Source organism: Zonotrichia albicollis, chromosome 2 (genome assembly GCF_047830755.1).
Source record: "Zonotrichia albicollis isolate bZonAlb1 chromosome 2, bZonAlb1.hap1, whole genome shotgun sequence".
Taxonomy (NCBI): Eukaryota; Metazoa; Chordata; class Aves; order Passeriformes; family Passerellidae; genus Zonotrichia; species Zonotrichia albicollis.
The window spans coordinates 48819705-48844817 of NC_133820.1; the positions used below are offsets into that span (position 1 = coordinate 48819705).

The window sequence follows — 25113 nt, forward strand, 5'->3', positions numbered from 1 at the left end:
TGAAGTATGTATTTACAGTAAAAGACATGCTTGCATTTACAAGAAATATATTTTGCTCCCCAAGAACCAGAACATTCGGCATACTTTCTTTGTATCTCAGAAGTTCATGTCAAAAATAAAAGTCCTTCAAGGGAATCGGTCTGGGTGATTGTGATCCACTGTATTACTGCATTTCCAGTTGTGTTAAGAGGAGAAGCATGACACTTCTGACAATGGAACAAGAATGGGTGACTTGGACTGATCATATTTCTCTACTTTAGCCATCTTTGACATGCATCAACTGCCTATGCTATAAGATTAAGCAGTGTGCAGGGACATGCACCATAAAACTACTGCCTGTGCTGTTAAGGAATGGCCCAAGTTGCATTTTGCTAATTCAAATGCAAATGCAGTTCAAGGTATGAGAATGTTCCAGGGACTATTTACAAGAGGCAGTTTATATGCAAAGCCTTTTGGCCAACACTTCCTTCCAGGATAGCTGTAGACCATTCCAAGCTGATCTCTATGCTGAGGATTATTGTTCTGTATTAATTTACTAGTATTAGTGTAGCTGTAGCTAAAACTCCAGATTGTTCTCCTGCCAAAGCTTGTGGTATAAATTGTCCAAAACAATGACCAACACTGGCTTACATGCATATGGGACCTAGCATAGTGTGGTTTCTGGGTCCTCATTTGTTTGGTGCCGTTGTAAGAGCTCTGTAACTGATAATGATTTTTTTTTTTCCATAACAGTAATATGGGAGGACCTGCACCACCTCACAGTAGCTGGAAAGGAAATTTGAATGTATCTTACAACGTTGGTCCTGGATTTACAGAAGATCATTCTTCAAGGTCAGTTTTGTTTCCTAAGGAGAGTGTTCTTGGGACCAGGGGAAAAAACAGGTAGAGCAATAGAGTTTGACCAAAGATAGAGTAGCTGGGTTTATTTATATCATTCCTTTGATTTTGGCTGTTTCCATGGCTGAAATGTGCTCAGTGCAAAGCATTAGTACATTATGTCTTGATTGGATGGATATGACTACCTTGCTTTAGTTTCCAGCTAGTCCTGAACCAGTTTAATTTGAAAAGCATCTAGTCTTTGATAAACTATTTGTTGAGAGGTTTTGGGGTATTTTTTTTCAGAGTTTTTTTTGGTTTTTTTTTCTCCCCGAGTACTTTTGTTTCCTTTTAAGTTCATGTGAGTCCAGCTTCTGGTCTTAGCTTTTTACTTATATAAAGCAGTAATTAACTGCTTCTTATAAGCTGTTTTTCTACTCAGCTTTTCCAGAAAAAGAGGAGCTTAAACTCTCATATCAGTCAATTTTAGTGCTTCAGATGGTTTTTAGCTGAATTAGTAATTACAGTTTAGGACTTAAGTCTATGTGTTTTAACGTTGTCAGAGTACAATGTATTGACTTCATATGAGCTGTTTAACATGGGGCTGAGTTGTTGCACCTTCAGCTGTGGTACAGATAAACAACTCTTGATGTTGTAGAAAAAAAAATCTCTTGATGCAACTCAGGTTGTCTTGTTTTCTGCTGCCTGAGATGCTGCAGTAATAAGTAATATGGACTGTGCTGGAATGTTCTTGTTTTAGCTAGGGTAGAGTTCATTTTCTTCACAGTGGCTGGTATGAGCCTGGTTTTCATTTCTCATGAACGCAGGGTTGATAATATAGAAATGTTTTTGTTATTGCCGAGCAGGGCTCACACAGAGCCAAGGCCTTTTCTGCTTTTCATGCTGCCACACTGGTGAGAGAGTGGGGGGTACATGGGAGGCTGGGAGGAGGCACAACCAGGACAGGTGAGCCCAGCTGAGCAAAGGGGTGCTCCAGACCATGTGGCATCAAGTTCAGTACATAAAGGGGGGGATGAAGGAGAAAAAGGGAGACATCTGGAGTGATGGTGTTTGTTTTCCCAAGTCACCATTACTTGTGATAGGGCTCTGCTCTTTTGGAGATGGTTGAACAGTTTTTCTTTGTTTGTTTCCATGGATTTTGCTTTGTGTATAAAATTTTCTTTATCTCAGCCCATGAGTTTTCTACCTTTCACCCTATAGATTCTCTTGCTGCTAGTGGGGGAATGAGTGAGTGGCTGTGTGGGGCATGGTTGCTGGCTGGGATTAAACTGTGACGTGGAGTCAGTTCTGATTTGTACCAAACTGCAGAACATTAGAACTATTTACCTTTTGAACATTAGATGCTTTCTATTTTTCTTTCAATATTTCAAATTAAAAAGCTAGCTGCTAGCAATAGGTCTTTGGAGTTCTGATCCCACTATCTGTATAAATCTTATTGACATCAGAAATATTACATAGCTGTCAAGGGCTAAATGCTGTTCTCATTTGTGCAAGTATGAATCCAGAAAAAAATACACTGTAATATTTTCAGATTTACTTTGGTTTAATAGGAGATAAATTTGATCAAAATTATTTTTCTGTCATTTATATTCATATTGTACACTTTTGAAAGATGTTAAGATGTTTGGTTATCTAATCTGGTGGATTTTCTCTTTGTGTTTTCCTCCTAAAACACAAGAAAGGTGAAAATGCACATTCATAGCAACAATGAAGTAAGAAGGATTTACAATGTAATTGGTACCATCAGAGGCACAGTGGAACCAGGTAAAATCATTTTCTTCAGCAGAATCTGAAAGAGCAGTGACCTCTACATGTGCTTGATGGTTACAAGGGGGAGATGAGGAATATACTTTTCTCTGAAATATTGTATTGCATTATCTTTGAAATGGTGTTTGCACTGGCTTTCATATGGTTCAGGGTATGTCAGCACTTTCACTGTAAATGCTGATTTTCAAGGGGGAGTCATAACCAGGATGGAAATATTTGTCTTCAGGCAAGTAACTTTGCAATTGAAAGAATATTTTGAAGTGGATATTCTCCCCTAAGAAACATGGGAATGGATTTTGCGTTCCATTGGAAGACACTATATCAACCATTATTGACTTTTTGTCTATCTTAGAGTCTCTTGTAACCAGCGTGGTTTAATAATCTAAAGAAACCAGATATATAGACATTCCTAGAATGATGATAGCATAATTTATCTTCTGACTGCAGCGCTTTCCTCTTGCCTAAAACACAACTGTTAACCATATTATAGCAGCACAGAGACCTAGTATGAATTTTATCTCAGTAATCATATCTCTGTCATGATTTGGACAACCCTTTTTATGATTGATTATATATATCCAGAAAAATACTGCATTCATCACAGGAATTCACAATGTTGTGAATTTCTGTGCTCTACAGATAAAACTGTACAGCATCTTCACCATGAAGCACACTGTTGTGAAGTATGCAAAAACGCTTCTGTCTTTAGAGGAAACCTGTAGTATATTCAGTAATAAAACTAATAACATGGAGTTTGAAGTTTTTAAGTCTTGTGGATCCAGTTACTGGGTTTGACAAATTCTTCAAGACTGACTGAAAATACAGAAAAACGTCTTCAGAAATTTAAAACACTTTTTTCCTTTCTATCATGTGTATTATAAACTATTAATCTCTATTGCTTGATACGTACGTGGAAAATTAGAAATTACTTCAAGTTAATGTCTCTATGCCAGCAAGAAAATATTCCTAAGTAAACCTCCAAAATTAATTTCTCTAGACAGATATGTCATCCTGGGAGGCCACCGTGACTCATGGGTGTTTGGTGGCATTGATCCTCAGAGTGGGGCAGCTGTGGTTCACGAGATTGTGAGGAGCTTTGGAAAACTGAGAAATGAAGGTAATGTAATAAAAGAATAAGGCACATCCAAGTAGCTACTCTCAGCAGTGCCCATTGATTTCAGTGAGATTTAAACATATGCTTGAAATTAAAAACCTGTATCTCTGATGCAAGAGATGTTGATTCAAGATGTTTATTCAAGACTGATGTCTTGAATAAACATGCTGTTGTTGAATAAACACCTTGGTGTATGTGAAGTACTTCTGCTCAAGAGAAAGTACACCTAGAGGGAAACAAAACAAAATGGGGGATGGTGAAATAAACACACCATTTAGGTACAATTGACTACTCTGTGTTTGAGGTAGGTCAGACTGGATATATCAGTGGTGTTGTAATACTGACACAGTGCTGAACTCATAAAGGCTTCTTCAGGGCCACACTGAGAGCCCTCTCAGCACTTGACTGTGTCCTGGAGGCATATTCAAGAATAAGTGAAGGATGTCAGTGTAATGCTGAGAATGAGCTGTGCAAGCATAGTAGGAGGTAATGGTTAAAAATACCTCATGCCTACTTGCATTAGAATAGGAACAAATGTCAGCTGCACCAGGTTTCTGTTGCTGTCAGAGCAAATGCTGTCTCCCTGTCTGACATCCCATGGAGAGAAGCTGTGACATAAATACCGTGCTAGAGAAGTGTTCTTTGCCTGCTATTACACATAAAACCTATTGACATTTAGTTTTATTTCCATTTCTTCCCAGTAACTGAATATCAGGGGAAGCTGTCTCTGGAATGCAAATGGGGAAAAATTAAGTTAAAAAAAAAAAGGGAGTAAAAGATGAAAAGGTTCCAGTAGCTTCACAGAAAACTTTGAACTGAGGTACAGCATCAGAGCAATAGATCCTGCTCTATTTAGCATGCTTTTAAATTGAATGGAGCACTTCAAGTGAAAGATTTTTCTTTTGAAGGTGATTTGTCAAAGTTACAGGGAATTGCTTAAGTTTTGAAATCATTGGAAAAACAGGTCAAAGAAGTTCTGCAATAGATATGAAAATATGTCTCTTTTCTGTCAGGGTAGACACTGATATACAATGTATACTAGACTGAACAGAGCAAGAGGATTAGAAAAGCTTTCTTGCTTTCTTGCTTTCTTTCAAGACTTTGTGCACAGCACATTTATTTCCTTAATCAGAGTTTTAGATTCTAGAAAATTTTCTTGCATTTAAAGGTGAGAGACGAAATACATTATTTGGCCCGATATTGAAGTAGAGGACAGACTGCTACAATAGCAAATCATTATTAGATAAGGTTACCGAAATTGGTGTTAAAGTTCCTTATGGATATCTCTTTCCCCACAGATCATGGTAAAAGATCAGCCCCCCCAAAAATGCCATATGTTTTCACATTAGTCATGTAACAAGCACCTTTTATTTTTGTAATAAATTTTCATTGTCTTTCATTTTAGGATGGAGACCAAGGAGAACCGTGATATTTGCAAGCTGGGATGCAGAGGAATTTGGCTTGTTAGGATCAACAGAGTGGGCTGAGGTAAACTAAGAGTGTTCAAAAAGAGATTTGCATGGTGGCTGCTCTTTGAGAAATCTGCACTAGAAAGAAGCACTTCTTCCCTCCCCCCGCTCTTTTCCTTACACACACAATCTCTCTCTCCCTTGAGTTTCCTTTTGAACTACCAAGAATCTCTAGCTCCTTGCACTTTATGATATCCTTCTATGAAACAGCTGTTTCTTTTGTGAATGGGAAGATAGTTCTGAGGGACAAAAAGTTTATCAGTATTTTGTTCCTTTTTTTTTTCTTTCTCAAAGGAAAATGCCAAAGTATTGCAAGCACGGGGAGTGGCTTATATCAATGCAGATTCTTCTGTTGAAGGTACATGGATATGACTTGTGTTTTGCAGGAATAGTGGTGGTATGACTGAGAGGGATTTTGTCTTGATGATCCATGAGACCTTCAATGGGATAATTTTTGTTGTATTAATTCAGAAATCAATATGGGGAGAAACTGTGGCTTAGAATCATAAAGTATCCTTCAGATATTCATGCTTTTTCAGGGAAAAAGTCCTTTACAGTAGTGACCCACTGTTTAGGAGGTCATAAGAGAGACAAGAAGTTTTGTGCCCTGCATTCTGTGGCAACTCTTTAGAGTCAGCTTCTTCTCTTATAATGTGCATATTAATCATGGGGGCATAAGAGAAGCTTTTAAGACTTGCTTCAAGAGCTGGGCTCTAATTCAACCTAACCAATAAAGTGCACTGGGAAGATCATAGGAAAACTCTTCTCAGCTTGCCCCTCTTAAAGAGTGTAGCTCCCTAGTCTCTTTCCTAATAAGTAACAGCATGAAATTTCAGCTGAGGGAACTTCCTTCTTCAAATAGTTTGTCATGTTTTTTCAGGAAACTACACACTGCGAGTGGATTGCACACCACTGATGTACAGCCTGGTTTACAGTCTGACTAAAAAGGTAATACCACTTGAAATTTTTGGCTGGTATGTTCAGTGCTCACTTACTTGATGGGGCTCTGTAAAAATATGGTGTCATATCTTTCTTTTCTGATTGCAGTACCCCTTCTAGGTCAATAGCTAAGGAACTGGAGTTTTTCCCAGGACAGATAAGGGGATTCCAAGCTCATACCATTAAATTAGTAACTATTTGGAATTAGGGGATTTTTTTCCACTCCTCCTGTGAAAGTATTCCTTCTAAGAACAAAAGCATAAAATCATGCTGTGAACCAGAGGACAGAAACAAGCAATATGCTTGGCTGCGCAGATCAACTTCTAGAATGCCCATGGTAGTAGGAGACTCTGATCCCTCTAGGCAGGGGTAGAAATTAGGGTGGCTACCATGTTTTTTTGTGTGATGTGACAGGTTTGGTCAATGTGCTCAGCTTCTGTGTACCCTGTTAGTTATTCTTTGTCTCTGACCATGATGCTGTCACACATTTGTGTGGCACACAAAACTGAGAGATAGGGACCTTTCTCAGGAAATAGCCACACCATCTTGAATGTAAGATGTTCCTTGCTTTGGGAAGTGGTCTCTCTGTGAACATCTAATCTGTGAACATCTAATTAGTTTTTGTATATATTTTAGATGCTGATCTGATATACATTCAACTACTGTGTATATTCTGTGAATTTACTTTATCTGCCTTTATCTGCTTTATGTATTCAGTCATTTGATAGTTTATTATCTCTTGGAAGCTGGCATCAGACTGGTGCAAAAGTAAAGGAAAAGTAGTAAATCAGTATAATAATTTTCTGGCAATTAAAAGACAGCAAATAAAATGTAGCTCTGTTAAAAGTGGGTACCCAGATAAAGAGACTTCTGTCCCAAATTTAGGAAGGGTTGATCACCTGCAGTTCCCATGGTAACTTGTGCTAAGTGAAAGTGTTCAGAACTGTCAGGAAATCAGGTCAGCAGAGTCTCAGTTTGGACACCAAGAGCCATCATTAAAATCTTGACCTAAATACCAGTAAAAGTACTTGTGTAACTGTTCCTCAAGTTCAGAAGCAAAGGCTGATGAATGCATGTAACCATGGCTTGTTGGTAGCTGATGTCTGAAGAGAATGCTGATGAGGAAGCATGTCCCATGTGATCCCATCTGTAGTTAATCTGTGGTAAAAAGTTTCCATGCTGATAGTTCTGTTCTATGGGCAATTTCCTTCACAGACAAAACCCCAAATAAATTAGTTTTAATTTGATTCCTGTTGTGGAGTAATTCTTATAGATAGAAGATAGTTAGATTAATAATAGAATATATATTAATAATCTTTAATGGATTCAAAATTATAAAACCTCAGCAGTCCACCAATATAAAGGAAAGATGAAGAAACATCCACAGTGTTTAAGCTGCTCAGTTACCTTCAAATTAGTCAGTAGTAGGAGTGAACTTTAGAATGATTGTAATTTGTATCCCTCTCTAGCAGCTATGATCACATAAGCACCAGGTACTGTTCACTTTTCCCTTCTAAGGTTTCTTCTGCATCCATAAACATATTTTTTGTGAACTGAAAGAATGTAGAAACAGTTTTAAATTAAACTAAGAAGAAATTTAAATTTTCTGCCAAAGTAAAGCGAAATATATTGGTTTTGTGAGGGATTTATCTTTTGAATATTTAAATTAAATGGCTGAAAATTTCATAAAGAAATATCATAATTTAAATATTGGCTTGAAGTGTTTTGCTTTCATTGTTTTTTCTTCCATCTAAATTTAACTACTTTTTTGCAAATAAACTATTATTCTGGAAAATGCTATGCATTTGAAGTGTTAAAATGGAAATGCAAAAAAGTTGAGGGACTTAAGATGACTCACTCATAACCCTAAGCCATAGGCTTGGTGTGATGACAGGTTGTTGACTTGTTGTTTGGTAACATTTAAACATTTAAAATTGTACCCTTTGTCTTTTTTCTAGATACCAAGTCCTGATGAGGGGTTCGAAGGAAAATCTCTTTATGAGAGCTGGTATAAAAAAAATCCATCAAGTGAATATAAAGAGGTCCCCAGGTCAGTGACAAAAGAAAGTTAATTATATGCCAAACATTACATCACAAACACAAACTTGTAGAAAGTGGGTTTTAAAGAAATACTCATGAAAAGCTGAGTCCTGAAGAGAAATGGTATGATTCGCAGCTGATATAAATTCCAGAATTTTAATGATTGCAGCTGATGCACTACTGTACAACAGGTTTGTGAACCTGTCTTTGTAGATAAGCAATATATTAAACATGTTCTTTTAGCTTATAGAGGTTCAGGCAAATAAGGATAGTATGCACAAGTCAGTGGTAATTAGACAAGATGTTAACTCAACAGCTTTCCCTTGGATTTTTTCCAGTCTTTTGGAAGCCCCTGAGTTTGGGTGGCTGCAGAACACACCAGGCAGGATTTTACAACATTGTCCTACCGGGGGATTTCTACAGGATCTCAAAAACTGATTTTATTCCATGAAGCCATGTACTTCATGTACTACTGTGATTTCTTCTCTGAGTTGAGAGCTTGGGGTAGTGGAAGTTCATTGGAAGGAGGAAGGTCCCTGGTTCTTGTCAGTGATAAAAAGACAGTGAGGTACATTCTCCTCTTGAGAACTTATCTCTCACCCTAAAAAGGGTGACTTTGATCCTCAGAGAAGGGAATTTATGAGGTGCAGGTAATTCCGGGGTCAGAGGCAGTTCATGGTATGTTGACAAAGAGCACACTGGGGAAAGACTATGTGGTGTGTAGTGACTGACTGCTGAATAAATAAATACCTGCCATGGTATACTTGGAAGCAAACTAAAATTATACCTTAAGTATTGTCACTCAAGGCATTTCCCTCTTTCTTGTTTAAAGAATAAATAAACTGGGTTCTGGCAATGACTTTGAAGCATTTTTTCAACGTCTTGGCATTGCTTCAGGCAGAGCACGTTACAGTAAAAATTGGGTAAGTCTATTTAGTCTGGTCTTGCTTGTAAGTGCCTGAATAACATCATGTATAAAGGAGCCATTTAGACTTCCAGCTTTTTAGAATAGGACAGTTCAATCTGTCAGAGTGGTGTCTAATTCCTACAGCTCTATGTGCTCCCTCAAAACAAATACGTAATAAATAAGAATGATCAACTTGTCACTTAGACAGAAGGACTTTTGCTCAGGGTAAATGGATGTGCTCAAAATTACCTATGGCTGATGAGGGCTTCTGAGTAGCTTATGGTGACTTTCAAATTATTTTTAACACTTTATGAAGCTTTGAATTCAAAATGGTTTGTGTTTTATTGAAAATATGGATTGGGCTCTGGAGTATACTGTGAGAGAAGATGAACTGAGAAATGTTCAAGGAGCAAACTATTCAATGTGGTCATTTCCTCTGAAAAGGAAGGAATATCCAAGGACCCAAACAAATGATTATTGTATCCAAGCAAGAGAAGAAGTCCAATCTCACCTGGATTTAGCCAACTGAAAGTTATGTGTCTGTGCTTAGGTACCTTCTTTGGGCTGTGTACATGGTCAGTGGAGAGAGATTTCTCCAAATGACCATTCATCTCAGCATAGGTTAAGGGCTCTCTTTAAGAGAGCCACTACTGACCAGTTCTTCTCCTTAGACTGTTTATAGTGGCTGCATAGGATTAGTATGACCTGAACGCTTTAACTTTACCAAGCCACGCCGAAATAGACATTGCTGAATAATGCTTTTGTTTTGGATTGGTTTCCTTTGTTTCAGAATGTGGAAAAATACAGCAGCTATCCAGTTTACCACAGTGTCTATGAAACCTATGAAATTGTGGAACAGTTTTATGATCCCACTTTCAAGAATCATCTGACAGTAGCTCAGGTACGGGGAGGGCTGGTGTTCGAGTTGGCCAACTCTGTTGTGCTTCCCTTTGACTGTAGAGATTATGCATCAGCTGTGAGCAACTATGCTCACATCATCTATAATTTGTCAAGGAATCATGAAGAGGAGCTGGCAACATACAGTGTATCCTTTGGTACGTACAGTCTTCACATTCCTCCTCTGTTAATGCTAACTGTGCCTTAGATTAATGGATGTCTTAGTCATGAGCTGGTATCTACCTTGTGCTGTATGAACAGTACATAAAACAAGAGCAATACCCTCCTTTATTTGAAATGGGAATATTTTGTCCCTAGCATGCTTGTGTGGGGACTATGCCACTTCCAAATAGAGTTAACACTTACAGTTGCATTGCTTTGACCTGTGTATGATTCACCAGTATTGACAACAATGTATCATTGTCTTGTTTCCTTAAAAAAAATCACATGGTTTTGCAGCTTATTGTGTTGGATAATGCTGTGCCTCAGAAACTTTTTTTAATTAGCAACATTATAGAATATTCAGTTTAGGATTTGGCTTTTAATGGCCAGTATCAGGTACACATGTATGTGTGTACACACACAGACACACACACACACACACACAGACATTGTCAGTCTTTCTCAAAACTCTGTGTGGAGTGACATAACAGTAAAATGCAGGTTGCTGGGATTTATAAAATCTCAGACCTACCTGAACAGTCTGATTCTGGTTCCATGATCCAGTTTTTGATATTTCTGTACATTCTTCAAGCAACAAATACTAAACAATATTCACAACAATACTTACTGCTATTGTGTCTAAGAGAGGTTTGCACACAGAATTACATACTTTTTAATGTAGGAATATGGGGTCATCTTCCTTCTGTGAGACTTTTAACAATTCAGGATCATGATCACAGTGGAAGATAAAGCTTTAATTGAAGAATTTGATTTGGTAAATGACATCTGCAGAATTTGAAGTTAAATAATTTGCTCCTGCTCTCTCCAGATGCTCTGTTTTCAGCTGTGAAGAATTTTACAGAAGTTGCTGCTAGCTTTCATGAGAGACTGCAACAAATAGATCTCAATAAGTAAGTTCAACTCTTTTTTACTTCCTGTCCAAGTACTCCATGTAGTCCTCTGAGCTCAAGAGGACTTAGTCTTCATTTGCTACCACTTAATGGAAAAAAGTAAATAAATAAGATGTATTTGTGGTGTGATTTATGAAGAACTTTCAAGAAATTCTATGCACCACCTATGCCAAAAGGCCTAGGTTGCACTTGACTTAATTCTTAATTTATTCTTTGTAGGCCATGCCCAGAATGACAAGCCAAACTTTGTTTTGTATATACATATATGTATGTTCCATTTCTTGGGAAGAATCTAATTTAGCCATATGCTTATTACCCTTATGGAACACTAACTGAGAATAAAAGCCATCTTTTTAATGGCAGCAAATTTCAGATAAAGGAGCTAACAGTAATCTCTTATGCAAAAGATGACATTTATGACATATGACATGTATGTGACATTTTCTAAATGGCTTTATTGATGGATGGCCCAAATCTATGCTTTATCTCAACTAACCAGTTTCAGTTTCTGTTTACAAAACTGTAAAATTGAAAAAAAAATTCCTTAATGGTAGTAGAGTTACTCCAGTTTTACTGTGATATAAATTTTAACATTTTTATTGGTGAATTGCCTTTGAAGGTCTACAAGTTACTTTGGATGTAAACCACCAAACCCTCATATATTCTGTATAACCTCATCACAGTTCTTTTATTTATTAAGCATCAATAGTATGTGCAGGGCTATTAAAAGCACACAGACACAGATGGTCTCTGCTCTAGGGAATTAAAAATCTACCATCAGAAATTCTCAGAAGGCTTAAAAGAGGATTTTAACATCACAGGGTTCCTTTTTCTGATATGTTGTGATTTTACATAAAAACAAATGCAATTTTATCAAAGTAATTTGTTTGCTTTCTGGAAAAGAGGGTCCTTAGAAAACCTTTGTACAAAAAAAGAAAATGGTCTAAGCATCCTCATGAAAAGGAAATACAGGAATGAGAGAAAATGTGAGAGAAAGCACCTGAAACACTGTATTTTGATGTTATCATTTGGACTTTAAAAACAGCTTTAAGAGACTTTCCAGTTATGAACCAGACTCTGTCACAGCACAGATCAGCATAATTCTGTTATGCAGGTTAGCTGATAGCATGGGCTATCTTTTGTGGCCTACACTTAAACTTCAACATCCCAGATTTACTGCCCTTTATAAATCCAGATTTGTATGCTGAGTTAAAAGTAGGTCAAATACACTGCTAACATATTTAACATATTCCCTTTTTTGTTTTTTCTTTAGTCTGCTTGCTGTCAGATCACTAAATGATCAGCTCATGTTTCTAGAAAGGGCTTTCATCGACCCTCTTGGATTACCTGGCAGGCCATTCTATAGGTGAGAAAGGCTTACTTTTCACTTTCCTCATGGAGTACCTATGAAAATTCCTTTAAGATTTACAAGTCTCTAAAAGGAGTTACAATGATTTTATTCAACACAGCAAAAGTACTTGGGACAGGAAAAATAAGATTAAAAGGAGAAATGACATTGGGGAAAACTTCAGTGTGATACACTATACAGAATGAGGAAGATTCTTGTTGGAAGCCTAAGATTCTTGTTGGAAGCCTATTCAGATAATTTCTCTTGGTTTGATTTGGCTTCTAAACAGATGTAAAAGTTTAGCCCTGGAGTAATTTTAAATAATTTTAATTGTAGGAAATTCAGGAAGCTGTTCCTATTAGTGGAAAATGAAATAGTGTGAAGAACCTACAATTTGATCGATTTTAAGAGCACAGCCATGCAGGCAAATGTAGTGTGGAGGGCAGTACTGAAACAGCAGGGACGGAATTCAGTGGTCCTCTCATGCAGGTAAAGAAGTAAATCTTACTTAAGAGGCAGTGAATCAAGTCTAGTCTAGTTTTATAATGTAGCTTATGTTATTTTCTTGCTTCATGGACTTTGGCTACTATTGCTGCAATATTCTTATTTATTTACATCTTTAATGTCAAGTGATTACAACTGGTCTATAAAACATAAAAAGTATGTTTTATTTTCCTAATGAGTAATAGTTATTTTTTCCCTCAACTTCCCTACAGACATGTTATCTTTGCTCCAAGCAGCCACAACAAATACGCAGGAGAATCCTTCCCAGGAATCTATGATGCCATGTTTGATATTGAAAGCAAAGCTGATCAACGTGAAGCCTGGGAAGAAGTGAAGAGGCAGATTTCCATTGCAGCCTTCACTGTCCAGGCAGCAGCAGACACACTGAAGGAAGTAGCATAAATATGAGCAATACAGTCGTCAGTAAAGACTAAACGTGACAGTTTGCAGAATCCTTAAAAATGGAGCACTTGAAAACACTAGGACAATTATGATAAAGAACAAAAAATCAAAAAAAATCTTGGTCTTTGCAAATAATATAACCAAGTTGAATGCATTTAGTAATGTTAACAAGATAATGTACTCTATTCTGAGAGGTCAGGATTTAGATGTCTTCTGAACTGAGACTGATAATGTTTCAGGTTTTCTCCCAGCTTTGTATTGTAAGAATTGCTAACCACTCGATTTATTTTCAGAGTTTTGAATTTTTCTAGCTTGATTATTATAGTGATCTCCATAGTTCTTCAGGAAAACAGAATTCATTTCATGTTTCTATCAGTTACTAATTTTGTTGTTGCCTTTTTGTTACTTACTCTGGGATTGCATAATTATACCTCAAGACAGACCTCTCAGCCCTCCTTTTCCACAAAGATTGAGATGGACATGGAGATGGGAAAGCTGTCACATACCATGTGCAGGATCTATAATAATCATAAGAAGTTTTGGGCAGCCAGCCCAGAATACTCATCCATGACATTCTTTTCCTCACATGCTGAACCTTGCAGCTGTTTGCAAATAAATTTAAGCAAGAAGATTTTAGTTACTTGAATAAAAACAAGGCAGTACATCTTGTCAGACATGTAGTCATTTCACAAAATGTCTTTCAGATGAAAACCCTATTGTTATTCTTTTAACCAAAATCTACCCTTGCTATGCCTTGTCTCCATAGAGGTGTTTTTAATATGAAGACAGAATCAAAGAAAACTCATCATGTCCTTAGTTTGAAAGGATACCAAATTATAACCATTTTTGTAGAGTCTGTATATCTGATGATCATGTGCTGCTTACTCTTATGACAGACCACGAGATGACCACGATCAGACAGAGAAGACTCAGAAAATCAGATCCCTTCATCTGAAATTTTGCCACTGGACTTTTACTAACCTCTTACACAGCTAATATTTTGTGTGATTCATGTGTCATATTAGCTGAGACCTCTACCTTGTCTAAAACTACTGGCCTGTGATCTGATGGTTTTCAGTACTATGGCATATTGATTTCTTCTCCGTGAGGCTTCATTTAATCATAAATATTTCTGCATTTCACATTAAAACTTTTTAGACAATTTACTGTAATTAAGTAATTTTGCTTAACTGTTGGTCTTTCTGATAAAATAATCTCGTTTATCAGATAATGGGAAATGCTCTTATACCCATAGTTATTGCCCAGTTATTTTCACATTTTTTATGAAACAGATTGGAATAAAATGATGGACATGTCTTCCCACAATCAGTGCTGATGGGAGACATGGCTGACTCTGTTTTTTTCACTTCTGGCTGCTCCACTGCCCCACTTTTACCAGTGGAGAATTCATTATGACTATCTATAATCCACCTCTGAAAAAAATTAGCCAGGTTAGTTTAGTTATCTTACCCTAGATGATTTTGTCTGCAGCAGTCAGGACAATGATAAGCCAAATCCACCATGCAGAGAGGAGCAGGAATAAACAGCTCCTGTTGACCAGGTGGATGCAGTAACAGTATTTTTCTATTGCAGTGAGGATGAACTGAAGTGCCAAACTCCAAAATTGTGGAGATCTTTCCCCATGAGACCTGTATGCTGCTTCAGCAACTTTTTCTTTCAGTCCAGAAGACATAATTTTTTCATCTCTGGCCATAGCATTATTTCATTTAGGTTTAATTACAGCCCTTTTTAGAAATAGTTAGCAAATAATACATAACATCCTGGCCCCGTATCACACAAAATACAGAAGTAGTTACACTCTTTAACTACAGCAACATCCATTAAAAAAAAAATCTGTTGCCTGTTCCCTAATCACTGCAGGGAACAGGATACAGGAAAAGAAATTTTCTCTCTCCTAATGACTAGAAACTGGAGACATAGGCTTCTGTGAACCTCATGAAGTTCAACGGGGCTGAGGGCCAGGTGCTGCCCCTGGGTCAGGGAAATTGCAAGCACAAATCCAGTCTGGGCAGAGAATAGATGGAGACTAGCCCTAAGGAGAAAGACTTGGAGGTGTTTGTGGATGAGAAGCTCATTGTGACCTGGCAAAGAGCACTTGTGGTCCAGAAAGCCAGCTGCATCCTGGCTTCAGCAAGAGAAGTGTGGCCATCAGGTTGAGGGAGGGGATTCTGGTCTGCCCCACCTGCAGTGTTGTGTCCAGCTCTGGGCCCCAGTGTAAGGAAGGCCTCTGTAAGGAATCTAGAGAAGGACAACTAAATCCAGGCCTGGAGCACCTCTGCTGTGGAGACAGGCTGAGAGAGCTGGGGCTGTTCAGCCTGGAGAAAAGAAAGCTCCATGGAGACTTCACAGCACCTTCCAGTACCTAAAGGACCTAAAGAAGGCTGGAGGGGGACTTTTTATAAGGACATGTGCAACAGGACAAGAAGGAATGGCCTTAAGGAGAAGTGTACTTGTGTTCAGTGCACAATCCTTTACACTCTCAGCTTCACTGGGTACATTCTCTTGTGGAAGAAAGGGTCAAAGTTTGCAAGCTGCACTTGTAAGCTGCCAGAAATGTAAGCTTTTATTTGGAGTCTGATAATGGTCCCCTGAAGCTCCAGATAAGAAAGACTCAGACTCAAAGAATCAACATCTACTATGGTTGTAATCTGATAGAAAGACTGCAGAGGCCGTGAGAGAGTTCAGGGGACTGTGCAACTGGCAGAGTCAGAAGGAAACTACTGATGTGAAGTTTCAGTTGAGCATTCCCCTGTTGCCATTTTTCCTGCCAGAGCTGTCTTTCCCACAGATCAGGGTCCCTCGATCTCTCAAGCCACAAGTTCAACCTTTAGCCAGGCAGTAGGTCAAACAAAACAACAGCAGTGTATCTTTGTTGCTGCAGATATTAACCTTTAGAGCCCAGTTACTGAGCAGCTACAGCCTACAGTTTACAAGCCTTGGCATTCATTCTGTGTTTCATGTACCATGACTGGCTTTACTAATTGGCTGAACAGCAGAATTATGCATTCAATACACAAATGCATGCTAGTTTTGCATTTGGCATGTGTGTACTTGCCAAATATTTTTGAGCTTTTTTGATTACCAGGGATTTATGTGTTTTAAGTGAGTGGAGTCTGTGTAGCTACCTGCAAGTGGTCCTAGCTTCAGCTGAACCTCACTCCTGTTTTCACTGTCAGAATGAGCAATTCTCACTACTCCTGAACTCAGCATGAGGCATATGCAGTAACTAATAATTTTCATGATAATTCTAAAAATGATACTAATTAAAAGAAGTACTGTGTGTTCAGGAGTTTATGGTTTGGACCCTTTTCCTCACTTGCGCTAAGAAAATTAGTTCTTTTACCTTGTAATCTTTTCACAGTTTGTTTTGCATAATTTCTCTGACTACTTTGGGTTGGTCTTATCTCCTTTTAGCCTCAAACTTTTGATTAAACTTAGACTGAAGTGGGTGTTTTCAAATCAGCTATTATCAGCAATGCACTTGTAGAGGTATCTCACACTGGTAATATCTTAGTTCTAGCTGGAGAAGCCCCATGTAAAATAACAGGGTGATGAATTTGGCTTTGATATTGCCAGGAAAGGACTCAAAGGAAGATGAGTATTTTGGGCTGCTGATCATCTCAAGAGCTCTAGGGTCTCTCCTTGGGTATGAAATTAGATGATCAGTAACAAGTAAGAGTGAGATGGTTGCAATGTGGGAGGTGTCTTAAGTTTTGGCTTTGTTTTTCACTAGCCAAGTCTCTTTTAATTTGTAGTAAATTTCTTTTCCCTGAGTGGAATGTGTTTTGCTAATGATGTTAATCAGCAAGTGATTTGTGTTCATTTCAACCCATGAGCTTTTTAATCTCATTTCCTGCCTCAGCCTTGTTGAGGAGGGCATGTGATTGAAGGCAGATTTACACTGGATGTTATGCTTGCATTTAGTTGTAACATAATATACTCCACCTGTGGCTAATTCATGGCATGTAAGAACATGTCACAACTAATAACTAATAGCAATGGGGCTGTATTTTAAGTGGTAGAAGCCATTTGGCTGCTGCTTGTTGTTCAACCTCAGCATTGCTAATGCCCTTGTCACTTTAAAAAGACGTTCACTTAGAAATAAATGCATTTCATACATTCTCACTGTTGCTCTTCTTGCCTTCTTCCTCCACTGATGTTATTATCATGTGAGGTCTAATTTTGATGGCAATCTCCAAAAGCCCTTGTCACTTTACTGTCTATTATGTGCCAGTCCTACACCTGTGGTGCTATATAAATGCTAATAATACATCAATACGCTCATTCTTTGTGAGTTCTGTAGGTGGAGTTCCATCTGGTTTGTATATGTCAATTCAGATGCTGGTGTGAAATGTTATTGCTGTTCAGAATTTGTGATGGTTTATGAGCAGTTGGGAAATGACAGGGAAAAAGTCACAGGACTGGACCTGCTTATGATTGGAAGACATCCAGCCCTGTGCTTAAGACAGTGGCTGTGACTGGTGTGGAATACCCAAGTGGAGTAATTTTCCTCTGAAAAGCCCTAGTTTAAGTAATTGGGACATTAACCAGTCTTTCCTGCGTTTTCTGAATATTCTCAGCTAATCATAATGTATTTACGAAAGTTTTGGTACTCAGAGTACTGACATTGGGAGTGTGTGGTAGGAATTTGGAGCATGCCCAGGCTCCCAAAAAAGCTTTCCTGCCTTCAGCCATACAACTGGTCTCAAATGGGCAGGTCCTCAGCTCCAGAAAGATCAGTCTTAGCTTCCATGTAGCCATGAAGGAACTCGGCAGCAGGGAGTGATGCAAGGTCAGAGTAAGTTTATGCAAAATGTGATGATTCTGTGAACATCTTTTGACTATTCCCTGGGCTGCAGTTGTTTCCTTCCCCATGAGATACTGATGGATTTGACTAAATTAGATGAGGAAAACTTGATCTTAAGAACTTTGTAATCTTAAGTGCAAGTAGCTGGAGAATAGAGGAAAGAAATTTGCGACCTTTCCTAGTTGCAAATCGAATGATGTCTGGCCAATCTAAATTATATTCTCAGGTGCTCTAAGTATACATTCCTTGCTAAGGATTTATGTTACCATGGATTAAAAAGGGAAGCAATTCAGCATTTTGTTGGTAAAGAGGAAATAAGTTTTCCCTTAATTTCATCTCTTGGCCACTTCCACTGGAACAGGTTGTGAACAAACAAAAATCAGGAACTTTCAAAATCAGAAAGTCCTGATAATTAGTAGAAATTAGGATCTTAAATACTGCATTGCTTGGCACACAGCCGGGATACATATTTGTTACAGAGATACACACCCAGCTGCACCGGAGCTGTCTGGTGGGGTGAGACTAAGAAATGGAAGAGTTTACTTGCATTTGGAAAACCATTTCATCGCCATCACCCAGGGATTAAGGCTGCTTAGGCTGCATGAGAACAGAGAAGCAAAGAAGGCAGGGACAGCCCTGGGGCTGCGGGTGGAAGGAAGAGGAGGAGGAGAGGAGGAGGAGGAGGAGAGGAGGAGGAGGAGGAGGAAGGCAGCTGCTTGCCAGCCCCCAGAGCCTGCCAAGTGCCGGCCAGTGTGACAGCATGGCCGGGAGCCGGAGCAAGGCCTCCCTCCGTGTGTGGCTGGTGTGCCCTGCGCTGCTCGGCTGTTTTCTGCTGGGCCTTCTTACAGGTGAGTGCAGAGAGCCGGGGCTGAGCCCCAGCTTCCCTCCCCTGCAGCCCCGGTGTGATTAACTCACCGGCAGGGAGCTTATGCTGCTCTTCAGAGGCGTGATGAAGTATTTGTCTCACTGCTTTTCTAAGCTTTTCTGTCCAGCAGTTTCAGTTTTCAGGGAGTGAGGAACAGAACAACTCTGTGCTTCAGCTCAGGACAAGCCCTGGTGAGCTGACAGCTTCCCAAAAGAGGCAGCCAGGCATTCAAAGAGAAGAAATTAGTACAAGAGTTTGAGACTTCAGCGATTGCAAAATCTCCCAATTTTTTTTTTAATTTTTATTTCCTGTTTTTTACTGAAGATATTTTAAATGCTCCTATTCTGTTGCTATTTTAGAAATTAAGAGTAGAATGTAGGGGAGGAGTTTGACTGACAGCCAAGTTACTGAAGTTTTCATTATGCACAATGAACTTTACTAGAGATTCTTCTCTGAAGTCACTTGCAGCATTTGATTTCAAATTAAAATTGCATGGCCTTTTTAAACTTGTGTTGTAACACAAACCTAGCTCTAAAGCATTAAAGAAAAATCCATGAGGGCTATTAAATATATAAAATATTATTTTAATTTTGGAGATCCCTGAGCTGCTAATTTCTGGCACTTGTGCAATGCTTATACATTTCCCTGAACAACATCTTTTGGCCCAGCTCCAAAACTGGATACTGGGCAAGGTGGACTTTTAGTCTGATCAAGCGTCACTGTTTAGTTCAGAGTATTACTACAATTGTATTTAAGTGTAACAGGTCGCATATACTGTGCATGTGACAGCACATGTATTTATCTTCCTTATGAAAATTTTTCCACTTTGGGGTTGTCTAGCTGCAATAATAAAATTATATTTGTTGTTGTTGTTGTTTTTTTTCTTAAGACAAACTCATACATTTATATACCTCTCCTCCTACTATTTATGGCTACTGAATAAACATTTTAAAACTGGCTTGGGTGACAGTTAACTTTATTCTTTCAATTATTAAATGGAATAACCCAAGTCTGTAACTATTACAATGCTGGCAGGGTGGCTGTTGAATTCTAGACCTTCACTTTAAATATACTTACACATCTATTTCAACATACATGCATAAACTAAATAAAGTAATTTCATCATGAGTATCAGGAGTTAGAACCTCACACTACAAACAGTTAACTGAGAATTTCAACTATATTTTAAAATTAACGAGAGATGAGTCTACCTTGAAAAGGGGATTTACCAGGGATTTAGGGTTTGCTCTTTTCATTATGTCACTTTTAGGTATTTCAGTCAATGAAATATATTTTACTTTTCTGCTTGAGCCCTCAGACACTGGCAGAGGGTGCTCTAAGCCCTGTTCATCCTTGTTGTTTTAACTGATTCATACCACAGGTTGCACCTGTGCTCAAACATGTGAGGAAATTGTTGCTAAGTGGAAAACTTTTCAAATGTGTTTCAGGATGGTTTACAAAACTGACTGAGAAAAACCCCAACTCTTCAGATGTGCATCAAAATGTGAGACACAAACTTGTGGCTGAAATGAAAGCAGAGAACATCAGGAAATTTCTTCGGTAAGCCTTGTGCATTGTTTTTTGAACAATTTTATCAGTCAAAAATGCCAGAAAGTGATAACATCAGCTCCAAGGAAGGGCATCTGAAAGCAGAGCTTTTAAGATGCTTTACAATTGCTTAGTTTATACAAAATGTCTGAGGGAAGAAGGAAAAGGCTTACAGCTCTTCTGTTTCCCCCTCCCCATTTTTGAAGTTGCCTTTTTGAAGTGGTTGAGCAGTCAAGTGTCCTTCCCTCAGCTGCATTACTGCCAGTGCTTACCAGTCTTCATGATTTTCCATCTTTGTGATTTAATGAAGCCTTTTTTTTCCTTCACAAGTATCTGAAGCCCTAACCTCAGATAACTGTTTTCTTTCAGACAGAGATGATTTTACTCTGTTTGGGATACAATGATTGACATGAATTACATCTGACTTATCATCTGTTCAGTGTCCCTTTAAACTTTCAGTTTGAGTAGCTAGTCTAAGTAAAAAATTAATCTATTAAAAACTAATTCTTCAAATTTGCATGGCACTGAGTTGCAGGTATACTTACAATTTATAATTCCTTTAGTGTGGCCATACTGGATAATGTGCTGTTAATTGGGAGCTCTGACATCCCATTATACCCTCTCTTCTGTTTCAGAGATAAAGGGCTCTGTCCATGGTCAGTTGCATTGATGGTTTGTTAAGGCTTGCATGATGTTAGCAAATACACTTTTTTGCATTGTAGTGCATCCATGAAGTTCTTTAAAAACATCTAAAGTACTGGGGATATAAAAATACCCTTTTTTTTTCTTCATTCCAAGAAAATTTTAAAAACCCACATTATTTGATATATTTATATTTTCTGTAGAGGAACTAATATATTCACGTGAAATATAAATAAATACTCACTCTGGCTAGTAAAATGTTTGTATTCAGCGTGTAAGTCAGCAGCTGCATCAAGAATATCAAAGAATTACAAGCAAATTTGATTTCTAAATTTCTAAACCCAAAAGGTTTTTACCTAACATCAATAAGCTTTTCAAGTCTACAGGCCCAATCTTATTCTGTATTCCTTGTTTTCAGTAGATTGGAGAGTTCCTTAAAATTATTTTTGAGTGAGAATCTAGGCAACATAGCATGGCATAGCTCTATATTATGCCAAAGTCTCTTGGCTGTGGGGTATTAATGGTTTCTCATTTGTCTGCTTGCTTTGGTGATGGGCCAAATGCTTCATGCTGGTTGGGGATTTTTTTTTTTTTTTGCCTGAATTCAAATAAAAATCAGGAAATGCAGAGAAATTGTATTAATAAACTATCCAAAAAGTTTGTCAAAAACATAAGAAAATATGAACTTGAGAATTTTGATCCATATTCTTCATTTTTCAGACTACTATATCTGCTTTTATCACCTGGGGAAAAAAAACTATGAGACTCAGAAAATGCAGATGCTTGGGTCTTAGCATTGTATCAGAGCTCTGGAAAGGATTAAACTGTTTAGAATTTGAAAAAAAAAATCATGTGTTTTTCCTGATGGCATATATTTAGTACACTTAAAGAATTAAAAGTACTTAAAATACTAGTGGGAATTAAAGTGCAAGAAGCAAACAAGCAACAGGGTTTGGCAAAGGTTGCTGCCAGACTTTGGTACATACCTTCACAGTTTAAAGAGAGGGACTGACAACAGCAGAGAGCAAAAGGTTGTGGTCTACTTAAAGAATCTGGTTGCATTCCAATCCTGGGGCCAGGTGGGTCTCCTGTGAAAGACCTTTATGTTATGATTGCAATGTTGCTGTAGATGAGAAATTCTGATGATTGCAAGAGGCCCCAGGTGGCTGAAAAAGGCTGATAGTGTGCCCATCTTAATAAGGACAACATGGAGGACTCTGAGCTAGTCAGCTTTAGGTCTGGAGGGGTGACAAAACGTCTTTCTGCAATCTGTTTTCAAACACATGAAGGACAGAAATACAGTTTGGAGGAGTCAGCATTTATTTACTATTTGTTTGTATGGTCAGCATACCGCCTCCTGTAAGGAAATGACTGGCTACATGAGGGGAGACATTATAGTGGCTGTAACAACCTTGACTTTAACAAGGCTTTGGACATTATTCTCCTTTGGAAGCTGAGGGAATGCTCACAGCAGAACAAGGGTTGAAAACAGTCTGAAGTGACAGGCTGAAGTGATATTAATCATGGTATTTGCTACCACTAATTAATGGTAAATGCTGATATCTGCCATCTGTGGGGCAGCCATTGATAAGTAGCCTGTTGGGAATTGGAAGCTGATGCAAAGTACCTGGCTGACTGATGAGCTTTCACCATTCCTTACTTGTTCACTGGGCCAAACAAATTGTACACAGATTGCTGTAGGGCGGCCCAGAGGGATGGATTCTGTTTGTTTGTGACTATTTATCAACGTTGTGTGTTGTATCTGACATGGAAGGAAGTGTTGTTAAGAAGGTTTTGTTACTCAGACCTTTGATATGGAAAAAAAAAGCAAGCCTGTGCAGATAATTTAATGTAATGATTTTCAATTTAAACTTATTAGGACACACTGTGACAGCAGTACAAATCCATGATCAGATACCAGAATTATCTGGAAGACTCCTTTCTGAATACATAGCTTTCCCATATTTATTCCTGCTTTTTGCATACTGCTAATATTCTTTTGCTAAATCTTTGACATTGATTTTCATTGCTTGTGTGTAGATGTGACTATTCCTGTTATGCAAAGAAGAAATTCAGTTGACTTATCTTAAGGCCTCAAGAAAGATCGTCTGCTCTGAGTATATTTTGTACGTGTCCTGATGCAGACTCTGATAAGCAATCATGTTTTACAGCCCACACTTTAAGACCTTACTGTCCATGCAATATGTCTTGAAGATTAGCTTTATAAATACTGATCCTATTTCACTTTTGTGTATCTCTGCATTTGCTGCTTACCAGTGGTTTTCTGTTTTGTTCTAGTTCATTTACCAAGTTGCCTCACCTCGCAGGAACTGAACAGAATCTTCTTCTTGCCAAAAAAATTCAAGGCCAGTGGAAGGAATTTGGATTGGATTCAGCAGAACTTGTTAATTATGATGTGCTTCTTTCATACCCAAATGAAGACCAGCCAAACTACATTTCACTAATTGATGATCAAGGGAATGAGGTGATCTTTTCAATGACAAAACTTTGTTAATGTAAAACCTAAAAAAACCTCCAGTGATTTCCTGTTAAAAAAGTGTCATCCTCTGCATTCTCACATACTCAGCTCAGCATGTACTTCATATTATTAAAAAATAATCCAGTGCAAAGGGAGTTCATATTTAGAAATGGTTTTCCAGGCTATGCAGAAAACGCAGCAAAGGGCCTGAGATCTCAGTGCCTCACATGGAAGAGTGAGGATGTGTGGAGAAGCTGCAGTTAACACCTGTAGACCATAAGGTGTTAGAAGGGTTCAGCTTGAGGATACATCTAGGCTAATATCCTGTTTCCATAAACAGCTTTATGTGGATGCACAGGGATGTTTAAGAACAAAGAAATGTATTTCAGGCATGCAGTGCTTCCAGTGTCTAGCTGTTTTCAGCTCAGGGCTTCTCCAAATGTGCTGAAATTAGTCTCTTGAAAAATTCTCATTAGACCTTTTCCAAGTATTTATCCAGTCAGTGACCCTCATTACATCTCTCTCCCAAGTACCTATCCAAACCCTGCTTGAACATCTGTACAATATTTACTTCCACTGCATGCTGAGGTAAGGAATTGTGGAGATACTATCAATTTTATGTAATATTGCCTTGTTTCCCTTGCTCTGAAGCTGATCTCACTGGCTTCCTGTGGTGTCTCCTAAGTTAGTGTTGGAAGTCCTAATGAACTAGTCAGCCTAGAGACATCTTCTCTCTTTTGAAAACCTGGGGAAATGAAGAAGTAGATGTAAATTCTGACAAGGATCCTGAGCAAGGAGAGAAGGTGGGACTGCTAGAGAAGCATCATAGCACATAAATAGGGATGAAGAGCCAGGGTAGAAAGTAAGGAATGCGTGCTCAGGGATAACATGAGCTTAGAGGTGAAAGAAGGAAGAAGTTCTTCCAGAAACCCTGTAACAGTGTCTCAGCTACAGTCTCACAAGGTGACAGAAGGTGGAGGTGCACCTTAAAGCAACATGAGTGTTACAATGCATAGTGATGAAAGGCAACCCTGGAGTTTAACTGGAGCATCACTAGATAAGAAATAAAGAGAACAATAATGCAGGTGGGAGAAACCACAGAAAGACACCTGGGATGGCATGGATGAACCAGATGTTTTCCTGTCAACACCTCTTGGCAATTTTAAGCTACTTCTTTCCTTAAGTTCAGGGAGTGACTGATGAGCATCTTCTGATCCATGATCTGTCTCTTTGTATTCATATCTGCATTCTGTTACAAAATTTCTCCTCTGGATCCCTGCCTGTGTTTTTGTTTGAACTTATGTGTACTAGTTAGAACTGTATTTTTTGCTATCAATTCATGGAAACTATAATTTAAACTGCTGACAAAGCTAACTAACTTGGCAAAAGCCAGGGCTTTTGATACTTTTCATCCGTAGGACTGCAGTATTTTGAAATAGTAATTATTTGACAAG

General features: G+C 38.3%; 2 protein-coding genes across 6 annotated transcripts in view; both read left to right on the forward strand.

The window, feature by feature from the left end:
* LOC102066126 (putative N-acetylated-alpha-linked acidic dipeptidase) overlaps window positions 1–17416 on the forward strand; it is a 28637-nt gene extending 11221 nt beyond the window's left edge. For 2 of the 5 annotated variants that reach the window (XM_074535119.1, XM_074535120.1), the window contains exons 7-18: window positions 733–831; window positions 2516–2601; window positions 3602–3721; window positions 5124–5206; window positions 5482–5545; window positions 6068–6135; window positions 8085–8176; window positions 8999–9089; window positions 9864–10128; window positions 10962–11043; window positions 12317–12409; window positions 13108–17415. In XM_074535119.1, coding sequence (XP_074391220.1) covers window positions 733–831; window positions 2516–2601; window positions 3602–3721; window positions 5124–5206; window positions 5482–5545; window positions 6068–6135; window positions 8085–8176; window positions 8999–9089; window positions 9864–10128; window positions 10962–11043; window positions 12317–12409; window positions 13108–13297 — 1333 coding nt within the window. In that variant the 3' untranslated portion in view covers window positions 13298–17415. Of the gene's footprint in view, window positions 1–732; window positions 832–2515; window positions 2602–3601; window positions 3722–5123; window positions 5207–5481; window positions 5546–6067; window positions 6136–8084; window positions 8177–8998; window positions 9090–9863; window positions 10129–10961; window positions 11044–12316; window positions 12410–12727; window positions 12881–13107 lie in introns of all 5 variants that reach the window. The other 3 variants (XR_012578990.1, XM_074535118.1, XM_074535121.1) reach the window with 3 other exon arrangements.
* A 532-nt stretch (window positions 17417–17948) lies between these two features.
* Window positions 17949–25113, forward strand: part of LOC102073115 (N-acetylated-alpha-linked acidic dipeptidase 2) — a 40882-nt gene continuing 33717 nt past the window's right edge. Inside the window, exons 1-3 of the mRNA XM_014266177.3 lie at window positions 17949–18973; window positions 20439–20550; window positions 23479–23665. Coding sequence (XP_014121652.2) covers window positions 18727–18973; window positions 20439–20550; window positions 23479–23665 — 546 coding nt within the window. The 5' untranslated portion in view covers window positions 17949–18726. The remainder of the gene's footprint in view (window positions 18974–20438; window positions 20551–23478; window positions 23666–25113) is intronic.